The 11485-nt window shown below is 34.5% G+C and overlaps 1 protein-coding gene across 6 annotated transcripts; it reads left to right on the top strand.

Moving 5' to 3' along the window:
• The first annotated feature begins 6112 nt into the window (after positions 1–6112).
• On the top strand, positions 6113–11478 carry LOC108224738 (F-box/LRR-repeat/kelch-repeat protein At2g27520). Of its 6 annotated transcripts, none has more exons than XR_010284619.1 (6): positions 6113–6206; positions 6624–7797; positions 10583–10596; positions 10627–10961; positions 11061–11114; positions 11256–11478. XR_010284619.1 is itself a non-coding variant. In XM_064079801.1 (6 exons), the coding sequence occupies exons 2-5, from the start codon at positions 6628–6630 to the stop codon at positions 11097–11099; spliced, it is 1461 nt and encodes a 486-aa protein (XP_063935871.1). In that variant the 5' UTR covers positions 6113–6206; positions 6624–6627; the 3' UTR covers positions 11100–11114; positions 11256–11478. The 6 variants fall into 6 exon arrangements, 5 of the variants coding, with proteins under 5 accessions (XP_063935871.1, XP_017254944.1, XP_063935872.1 ...); XM_064079801.1 differs by lacking the exon at positions 10583–10596 and having other exon boundaries at positions 6624–6937; positions 7037–7797; positions 10611–10961; XM_017399455.2 differs by lacking the exon at positions 10583–10596 and having other exon boundaries at positions 10611–10961.
• The last annotated feature ends 7 nt before the right edge of the window (positions 11479–11485 follow it).

Raw genomic sequence — 11485 nt, 5'->3', positions numbered from 1 at the left:
GGAGGTAGCAAAGATGGGCAATTTAATTTCTTGAGATGCTTCGAGTGTGTATTCTTCTGCTTAAAGTTTGGAAAGTCTTTTAAGTGAAATGACAGTCTGAGATCCTCTTGAAGCTTCAAACATTTATTCTTATTAGATCAAGTTAGTAAAAAACAAACATGACTTGACCCTTCGAAAAATTTAATGCACATACAAATATAATTTCAAAATGATCCAAAATCCCAATAATACAACTGGTACAATAATGATGGGTCGAAACCCATACCTGTTGTGGTTTTCTCTGTATTTGCAGACTCGATGACAGAGTTTTCATTTATGTTTGAACATTGATCACCTGCAGCTCCATTCTTCGATAACTCAGCCCCTAAATAGTAAGAAAATAATAAGTTTTTTGAAGAGTAAACTAAATCTACATTCAGAATAAATGGCATAGTCCATATTAGTGATATAGGCATTCGTAGCCCCATAAGCGCTAAATCTAAAGTCACCACTTGAAAGACATGGTATGCAATGACTGCTTTACAGATTTTGCATGCCAATGTACCAAAGCACGATGAATAAGCACCTAAATTAGTTTTTTGCAATATGAAGATAGCTAATAACCGTACAGTAGATGCTTGAGTGCAACAAACTTTTCCGATGATTAATTATTATGGCATTCAGAGCAATAGATCTGGTAGGCAAACTTCTTTATCACACAACTATTAAATTGGGCACAAAATATCGAGTGCAAGACTATACCTATACTGGTTTCCTCTGCATTTGCATGCTCCATCACAGATGCATCATTTAAGTGTGAACATTTGCTTGGGGAATCGATTGCACACCCACTCTCCGATGCCTCTTCTCCTAAAAATGAAGAGAAGAAGAGGGTTAGTTAGGAGAGTAGCCAAGGCAACAAAATGCACAGGCATAATCCATATTAGCCTAGACAAGCGTGTTGAATCTGGGTCTACATAATTTTACAGTTTTTAAGAGTAGTTGCCATATATAACAGACCCTTTCCATTTCACTGATCACAAATATAAACATTTTACATAATTAGGTGCCTCATAGTGTTAATGGTTATGTCACTGGGCCTTTGAACATGAAAGAGGTACTTCAACTCCGAAACATTGTATTGGCAGTGCACATACCTTGTATGCAACCGCGTTTGGCATTTTACAGCCGCTTGGAAGTCTTTCTCTGCTCCACCACATCTGCGGTGACAAGGAGCCTCGGCCGCCCTCTTTTTCTTACCTGTTGTTCCATAAATCTTTAAGGGTGATTTACGCGGCCAATTTGAAATGTGATAGGTCCTAGCACAAGCAGCAACAGAACATAAATTAGTTTTTAAATCCTAATAAATTCATGGAGAGAAATTATGTACCTCTAGCAACCTGTTTTATCATGAAAAATCTTTTGGCCAAATCGTTTCTTTAATAATCATTTTATATCAAACTGATCATGTAACTCAGTAAACTCTCTACTTTATCATAGGCTCAAAAGGACTAACCAACTATTAAATAAAGTTCATATAAATCGGTGTCCCAAAATTGAAGGTGTAAGTAGAGTGCAATTTAAGGAACCAAGAAAGATATATCAATTTCTTTGAACATTTGTCCAAATCGTTATCTACAGCCTTTGTGATGAAAGAGTTTAGTATCAATATCTCTAGCAGATAAAAGTTCCATGTTCAAACCGTTTCTAGAATATAACTCACTGTATCGAGCCTCCAGTAGTTTTACACAAACTCCCTTGCAGAAAGGATCACCACCTGGCACTGAGAAGTCAAAAACAATAAACCAGCCAAGCAAATGCTAAGCTCCAACCTACAAGACACGGAGCACATAAATGATCAGCTATTAAGGTCTTGTGACCTTGCTTTGTAGATTGATCCATTCGCAAAATCTGGCACTTGCCTCTTGGACTTGGCAAACCAAATTAATATTATGATGATTTTGAGGGGGGCACACAATTTCAGGTTAATTAAAGAATTTTGAGGTACTTGTACCAGACTTTCTCAACAAGTTGTATTGTATATATGGTCATCATTTCTGAATCATGTACTCCCGAGTTCCCTGTGTTGCCTCTCCTCCCTCCCCTTGTTATTCTTTACATTTTTGCATGTCTAATAGATATTTTTTGTTCTTTTACTACTTTGAATTTTACATAAATGTAAATGCTGGTTATAATATTTATGCTATACTGAGTACTCACAGCATTTCAAGTATTATTCAGTTAATTATGTTATGATTGTTAAATAGCAATATTTGTTCTCATGTTAAAATTAAATGTTGACAGATGTACTATAATCTCTTCACCCGGAAAAAATAGATACATGAGACTATCAAGATACAATACTGAGAAGGAAGAGTATATGACAACAAAGAAATAGTAGTGAAGCTCGTAGTATGGTGTGACATGAATGCATTTGCAAGTCTGTGCATCGAGTTTTAGCTACAAATTTGGGGCGCGTGTTATCACTCTTACAAGTATATCTGGTACAGAACATTAGAGATAAAACTCCACCCACAGCTTACAGACAGCTTGTATTTATAGTTACTATGGAATTGTCCCTTTTATAGCCTCTTTGCCACTTGCCTGGTATTTACATGACTTTGTTTATATGGCTTTATTGTCACTTAATATGGTGTCAATCTCAGCAATAAGCAACCTCCTGATATTCTCATTTATTGAAATTGGTATCAAAACTTGGATTGTGAGGGATCTTGAGTTGAATCGGACTCCCCATATTCTCATTTATTTATTAAAAAACTGATTGAAATTATGTATTATGATGGGCTCAAAAGGAGTGGATATTCTCATCATAAACCATCTAATCCACTCTTTGACCCAAATGATATCTTGAAATTTTATGGGACCGGTAAATTGATAATTATAAACAGTACATAGTGGCTAACTCATGCAGCATTCAAAAAAAATATAGAGGAGCACATGTTCAAATCTACTCTTGTAAACTGGTTTATCTGGTACCAATACAAATGTCTCATCAAATAAACTGCTTATTGGCTTATTGCTTCCACAGCTACTCTAATAATATCAATACAGCTTTAACTAATATTTAACTATGCATTCTGAATCTGATTTTAGATCTTCAGATTAATTTTAAGATTATCCAGCAGCATTACTCTAGGACTTGGTACATTGTTAAATCTAATGAAGCTGGTTAAAATCAATTTGTTTTCACCAGTCAGTTAATCAACGTCAATTGTTTTTTATCTGAACTGCATGAATGCAATTTTTAATAACAAACTCAGTTCAATTAAACAATATAACTTTTCGCGGCAAAAAAAAAAAAACAATATAACTTTTCGCGGCAAAAAAAAAACAATATAACTTTTATTTTGTTTTGTCTAATATCATAGACTTTATCTAACAGAACTTGAATTTGGGTTCGCATTTGGTATCAGCCGGGAAAAGTTTGGGAGACTTTGGTGTGAGGAAAACCAATCCAGGATACACAAGCAGTATTTATGATCACACACAACTTTAAGCGTTAGAGCTCCTAATATTTTTATAAAAGTTGTCTGCTTAACAATGATGTATATACTATTAAACTGCACATATGTACATAAAAATTGATCAGCATGCCCGATAATTAAAAAAACATTTAATATGAGGAACAGAGAGTGTATGAAAGAAATAAAGATGACAGGTTCTGATGCAGCACCAAAAGCCTCCCACAACAGAACACCACCAACATCAAGATATATAGATTTATTTCTTGATAGGTCATATGAAACTTGATTTTCTTAACCCGCTTAGCATTAATCTGTTTTGCATCATTAATCCTATTTTTCCTCTAACGAATACAACCTTACTCTCAAGACCACGACCTGAATCCTGATACAGTATTAGGTCGTAAGGACTATTATTTTCTTCTCTTCAGCAGTTCATTTGTACTTGCAACTTAAGTGAACGTGTGTCAATACTATTTTAATCTCATCTAGAAAACTTAATTGGCATTCATCACAATAAGTAAATTGTTGAACCAATTACCACAAAAGTTAAGGACAGATATCTACCCTGTGCCAGTAGGCTTGGTGCAGTTTAGTATAATCTACATTTCCAATACTCGCATTGCATGATCTCACTTGTAAAAGGGTACTGCTTTAGAAATACATAGTCATCCACACAGCTAAAAAGGACATGCTTCAGAAGACCACCAAATCATCTTCAAAAGCTATGTCCAATATTTACTGGCAGCTTTTCTTGGAAATAAATATACCCTGGTAACGACAGATCCATCTAAATCCTAACTTGTACAATACCAAAACATAACGCATTCTATAAACACTGGGATACCTACATTTTGTAAAAGGCCATAAGTTATAATATTATCAAGAACCACATCACATTCAAGTGTAAATATGATCACCACAAAGATTCTCCACCCAAATCATGAAATTGCTTTGCCATTAAATTAGCTTGATGATTATCCAAGGGAAGCGTATATTTTAAAATTAACCCACCCATTGTTTTTTTTATCTTGTTTTCGTTGTGCTTAATTATTTGTCATGCATTATAAAGCACAACAAAAACAAAAGTGTATGTATGTAAAGTAGTAATTATAGTCACCTCTCACCCATCTGCTTATCCAAAATAGGACTACACATACAGGGTACTTGTTTGAGACATGCCAATATGTAGTTAGCTACCACCTAATTTCTAATCAATAATCAAAACATCTCTATGTGCTAAATCATATCAGTGGATAAAGAACAAAAAGCAAATATGTAAACAATAAGACTAAATTTGATGCTGATCCATCTCCACTAACACATATGCCACATATCACTATCTCAAAAATCATACCTGGCTCCCGACGAGCAGCATTCCGCAATCAGCAACCTCTTTGGTCAGTTACAGTTTCGGTCGTCACACTTTTTCGATCAACCATCTAGTGAAAAGGAGAGTGTTCCGTGTGGTGGAGAAGGTATGCCGCGTAATTCCAATTAATATACAAACAAAAAATGATCCCCGCAAGAAAAAATAGTTTAGTATAACAAGCCAGGCCCAGGCACCTTGAATTGTGGATGGAGGAGACGCGATAGAACGAAGAATGGAGGCGACACAAAAGCTGCCGGCGGTGCTGGAGCAGATGATGAGAGCAAGGCCTGTTCAAAATAACGAAACCAATTTCGAAATGTTAGAAACTGATACATGGAGAAAACTGCTGCATGTCAAGAAGAAAATGAACAGTGCCATTATAGAAATTGTTAGTAAATCGAGTGTATTTATGTCATTTCACAATCATTTTATTTGCTTTTTTTACCCCTGATTCTCCTTTAATGATATATAGAAGTAGAAGTAGAAATATCCTGCCACAAACTCTATAATATTTTAACTTTACAGGGCTTTTCTTAATTTTGATCAATTTTAACTAAAAATCAAAATCGAAATTGAATTCTTCTTATTTATTCCCATAAATACTCGTTCCCATAAATACTCGAAAGAAAGGAAAGAAAAAAAAGTAGAATTTACAGTATCAAACACATGTTCGTTCGTCCCCTTTTAGAAAACTCCTAATCTAATTAAACTCTCACTCCCCACCATAATTTGTAGTCGTATTTGGTACTCTCCACTAAAACTAAAAATCTACAACATGTAGATATCTATTAAACAGTTTCATATACTAAAAACACTCCTTATATATATATTAATATTTTTTTAAATATAATTTATAATTAGGTGAAAAACATGTGAAACTACTGTTAATAACATATATTAATATTAAAAAATACTTATAGATAAATGTATGACTAATTATAAATATACAATTTTGAATATCTTTTGTCTAAAATACATATAAATAATTAGAGACGCTGTTTTTTAGTTATAACGTATTCTACTCGAAATTTAACTCTAACGTGTTCAATTTCATTAAAAACACGAACTGAAGATATATGAAATATGAAAATTTTGATTTAAAAAATTAATTGAATAATAAACTGTCACATATTAATATCAGAAAAATATTTATAGATAGATAATAAATTGTGAAAGCTATATTTTCGTTAGAAGATATAATCGGTTGGTTAATATAATTTAATTACTAAAACACTAATAAAATGATGTTAAAGATTTAAATTGTAATTATTAAATTAGAAATTATATACCCGCCGATGTATATATACCAGGATTGAGGTTTTATTGTTAATTTGATTGGGGGGCTTGTTCCAGATATTTACAAGAAAGCCCAGGTACAATGATTCAATGAAGCTTTAAACTTTACTTCAACTTGATTTTCTTATTTGTGTTACTTGTAAATTCATATAAATTTCTTCATGCCTAGTTCCAATTGTTTGTATTCTTGATCACATTATATTTGGTTGTGGATTAAATAATTCTTCGTGTTGTTGGTTTGCGTTGTTCTTGAAATTTACATAACCCAGGTACTGTAATTCAATAAAGTTTCAGACTTTACATTAGTTTCTTGTGCATACATGTTATATGTAGTATATTATTGAATGTTTAATTGGTTTTGTTTATAAAGCTGTGTATTCCTACTTTAATTCTAGTGGTTAATATATGCTTTTTAATTGGCTTTTTTTAGATGAGTTCATATAATAGTGTATGCCTAGTTCACTGGTTCTAATTTGTATAAATGTATTTTCTAGTAAAATGGGAAGCTTGCTGTGTTGGATCCCAGAAATATTGAAATTTTTAACCCAAAGCCTATGGGCATCCGGAAAAGAAGTGGAAACTGTGTGCAAACCTCTCCAGCAAGAACTCGTACTCGATATCTTAAGCAGATTGCCAGCTGATACTCTCTATAAATGTGCAAAGGCATACAGGGATTGGAACTTTTTTTTCTCAACCCATTATTTTGTTCACGATTTATTCCTCCCGAGAGCCTCTCCAACCATTATTGTTCATCATAGACCCCTTATCGACGATGAACTATATTACCTTGATGATTTTGAGGGGGATGGTAACATATCACCGATTAGCCTCAAGATTAAAGATGGTCCTTGTATATGTAGTTGTTTTCGACTTAAATTTTCATGTTTTGGGTTGCTTTTCTTCACAGATCCTCATTTGAGTTACGCAGTTGTCCTGAATCCCGTAACACGCGAAAAAACGTACCTTGTTCATGATTGCGAATGCTATACCGATATATGTGGTGTCTATTACCACTCGATTGCAAAAGAATTCTGTGTGTTACTTGTATCGAGGTCTATTATTGACGGATATGTTAACTTTAAGCTATTGAGGGAGCGGGGGCCATCACGTAGTTGGAATAAACTATCTAGCATTTCATACTTACCTGTGACTGAAGTACCTCCAGTAAATCTGAATGGAGCTCTACACTGGATGCGTTTTGGCCATTCTCACTCGATTATTTTGTTTTCCATTGTAGAAGAAAAATTTAAGTTAATGCCTCGCCCAACAGTTGTCCCAACATTGCATCCTGATGGCAAGCTAAAAAAAGAAGCGCAACTATTTGATTTAAATGGTAATTTAGCCTTATGTCAGCTCGGAGATGCATTAGAGATATGGACATTGGAGAATTACACAAGTTGGTTTTGGACAAAAACACACAGTATCAAACTGGAAGGGTTGGACCATCTCAGAAGATCTCGTTGGGCGCATGTGTTGGGCACTCAGAATGGAGCATTAATAGTTCATTTGACAGGAAAAGGAACTTTTGCGTGTCAGCTTGAACCAAAAACTTTTAACAATCCCATATTCCATGAATTTAAAGGTTCAAGGAGAGCAGAAAGAGCCTGTCTTCATACCAAAAGCCTGATTTCTTTTAGGGCTTTTCAACCTTCACCAAAAAAGTATCAGGTAATTCTAAACTCCATCATACTACCAACAAATTATTGTGTGAAATTTAGATGTTAAGTGGGTATGCTAGTTTGTCTTGCGCATACTAGGGAGGTGTGGATTTCTTTTATTTATGTGCTTAAGCATTATCTCTAGGTACGCTTCCTTTAAAGACTGATGTAAGACCTTACATATTTTATACGTCATTAGGAAATAAAAAAAGTTGGTTGTATGGCACAAGGAAAAAAAAAAAAATTGGTTGGGAGGAATGGAATATGCCAATAAGGCAGAAGTGCAATGAATTTATTTTTGTTAAGCATAATAATATAATAATAGAAGGGCCTTATAATAACTGAGGGCCAGCATGGCCCTGAAAATTGCTATACCCATAAACTGAAGCCACTAACAAGGCTCAGATAGAAATACCATAGAAAATTAGAACCTAAAAACTACTGCATAACCTGCAAAAGATTAGAAAAAGACCTAAACGATCATCTGTCTGTCTCGCCATTCCTATCTGTAACCTGTTTTCTACAAACACTTACTACTTTCCTTACATGTCCCTACCCTAGAAATCACCACTGTCAATATTATGCAGAATTATGAACTCCTGCTGAAAAGTCCAATTATTTTTTTGACCATTTATCACAGCGCCAAAGTCGAGATTCGACGCCTCACGCCTGCGTACCTTTAAGATGACTAGTCGTAAAAAGTTGACAAATTCTTTGTAATACATTTGTTTACTGGACTTTATATGAAGATAAGTTAAGATATTAGTTTTAGAATTTTAGTCAGAAGTAAAGTTTGAAGTAAGCATAATTATTACATAATAGCATCTAAATACCCAAATATAAACCATGTCCACCCCAAATAAAAACCCAAGTGCTAACAAAAACCAAGAAAATATCATATTATGTTCATCTCCTTCGCCTTCTTGTGTGTTGTCATTTACTGGACCCCGCGATGATATACCAAATCATGGTTATCCCGCGCCCAAGTCAAGATATGAGGCACTCAATGCCCGAGTACCTTCAGGTCGACTAGTCATATACTAGTCATCTTCATGATAACCATGATTATTTGTGCATATTTGATCTTCTGCTCTCTGATTTGGCCAGCCTATCTGCCTCAATATTAAATGTCGATCCATACTTAGAAGTTTAAACTTGCCCAGCTGATATTATACATTATGAGTTCATCCCTTTGGCCAGCAGCGCTGTTGTTAAATGGATTTTCCATGAACAACACTACCTCCTTCGCATCCAAATAAATTTAAGTTTTTTATTTGCCATGTGCTCCTTGACAGTGATCGAAGCATAAAATTGTATTATTTTGTGGGCATTTATTATAATCCAATTTGGAGCGACATGGCAAGTAAGAAATTATAATTTCTGTGGACTAGGGTTGGAGCTTGCTTTTACACCAAGCTGTGTGCAAAGGAGATATGGAACTATTTCTGAGGTGGTCTCATTGATAGATCAGCAAGTTGGATGCAGGCCCTACCTCTAATCGCAGTTTAAGAACACTTAAGAATTTCAATTAATGGGAAAGAGAGCATACATAAATATAAGTTTAAACTATATGATTATTGATAAACAATAACACACTAAAAAAAGTATATATTGTTAGCTTCCATATCATCTTGTGAATTTATGACAATGTGAAGTGTGAATTACTCGGTTTCCCTTTATAGTTGTATATCGTGTCGAGATAATCTCTTTGTACCTTTAATAGTCGAAAAGATAGAAAATGCAATAATAATGTGCAGCCATACAATTACAAATAATGAAGTCTAAGATGATCATGTATTAGAGAATACTGTACTGAATTGTAAACAATGCTAGCTTCTTGGTACGAAATTCATGTAGAAACTACCAGTCTTTCTAGTAATATATCTGAATTATAAACTTACTTGTAGCAACTTCTTGGTAAAATACTAAAGTGCAAGTTTAACGATGAGGTGTCGAGACCATGGATGGAAGCGAGTATCAAGGCTGTTGAGAGTCGCTGCCGAGAGTATTGAATTACTGTTTAGGATTTGTCTGCTCTTAAAGACGACAAAATTGCACTTGCTCTCAGAGGATTATAATCAAAGAAACCATGGATGACTAATTTAGTTCTTGTACTGCATGGTTAGAAGATCCTTTTGGTGCCAAAATTGTAGATTATTATGCTACATACTATGGATTACGTTCTCCGGTGGGAGGGAGAAGGCAATTAAAACTAGAATTTTGGACATCAAAAACAGAGTCTAACATACTTCTATATTACATAAAGTTCAGTAAAGTAGGCTTCTAAAATATTGGTCTTCCATGGTACTGAAAACGGAGAATAGTAATTGCTTTTTACAAAACCAGCGGATTAACACCTCTCTTATTTCAAGATTGATGTGTCTATTACAATGAGCAGCCGAACTTTGGACTTTCATATCTTTCTCGTGACATCGAGGGAAAATATTTACATTTGTAGCTTAATCATGATTACATATTCAAAAATGTGCTTAACTGTAGATTCCTAATGCTTTTGTAGTTTATTTATCGCTTGTTACGATAATGGTAAAGACTGCTGTAAGGTTATACTATCTTCTGTAGATGAAGTTATACTGAGAATCGACAAGAAGTATTAGTTAATGCATTTTTTTTAAAAGACTAAATACTATATATGCTGAGCATATTACAGACTGCAATTGTTGAAGTCGATAAATACTGTCATGTACAAGCTGGGTATTATGTCCCACAAGGTCACTATTAGTTTGCGGAAGGATGTGGGAATTTTTTTTGATTCTGAGCTATCATCCACAACCCAGAAACCAGTTATAAATTGAAATATCGCAGAGTCTACCAATACAAAGGCCAGAAATCCATCTATTACTGGGACTGATAGCCTGCATTTACAAAGATAAACCACATTGCAGACCTACAATCCAATGCATGATTGGTGGAAGTTCAGAAGAGTTATCTGATGAAGATGATGAGCTATGCCCTGTTAATTGTGTCAGAGAATTCAAGAATGACAATGACTTCCTTCGAATACTAGAAAAGGCCAAGGAAACCAAATCTTTGGTGGTTGTAGATTTTTACAGCACTGCTGCATGTGGTAGCTGCAAATATATTGACCAGGGGTTTACAAAGTTATGCAAGGGACATGGGGTCGAGGAAAATGGATTAATATTGTTAAAACACAATGTGAGTACTGCTTTAGCTGATAATGAATATCCATTTTGAAGTTTTATGTTTCTTGAATGTGTCCTAGTTCTTACAGAATCAAGGTTCCAACGTCTACAGGTAATTGATGAATATGATGAACAACCTGAGGTTGCTTAACGGCTTCGAATCAAGGTGAATGGTTGATACCTTGAGCTAATCAGTTTTTATCGAGATCCCTCTCACAGGAATGTGTTCCATTAAAGATGGTTTTAATAACCTGATGTCTTGAACTGATCACATGTTAAAGACTCATTTCTTCCTATTCGAATGCAGGCCGTGCCCCTCTTTCATTTTTACAAAGATGGAATTCTGTTAGAAGCTTTTCCCACCAAAGACAAAGAATTATTGCATCAATAAATAAATACACTGCTCCTGCTACTCAAGATTTATAAACTTGCCTAGTTATGCTTTTATGTATAGTAATCGTCAAATACTTCAGATTGTTGCAACATGTATGTAAATCCTCATGTCAGATATGTAGTAATACTTCAAATTATGGCTAG

The sequence above is a fragment of the Daucus carota genome, chromosome 6 (genome assembly GCF_001625215.2).
Source record: "Daucus carota subsp. sativus chromosome 6, DH1 v3.0, whole genome shotgun sequence".
Taxonomy (NCBI): Eukaryota; Viridiplantae; Streptophyta; class Magnoliopsida; order Apiales; family Apiaceae; genus Daucus; species Daucus carota.
Note: the sequence above shows the minus strand (reverse complement) of the source record. Positions and strands in the feature narration are given on the sequence as shown.

Excerpts from the sequence above, each read along its gene's own strand:
- LOC108224738 (XM_017399455.2), top strand. The coding sequence starts at position 6,628 with ATGGGAAGCTTGCTGTGTTGGATCCCAGAAATATTGAAATTTTTAACC. Across the intron at positions 7,798-10,610 it reads CTTCACCAAAAAAGTATCAG|AGTCTACCAATACAAAGGCC; the intron begins GTAATTCTAAAC and ends GAAATATCGCAG. Across the intron at positions 10,962-11,060 it reads TAATATTGTTAAAACACAAT|GTAATTGATGAATATGATGA; the intron begins GTGAGTACTGCT and ends CAACGTCTACAG.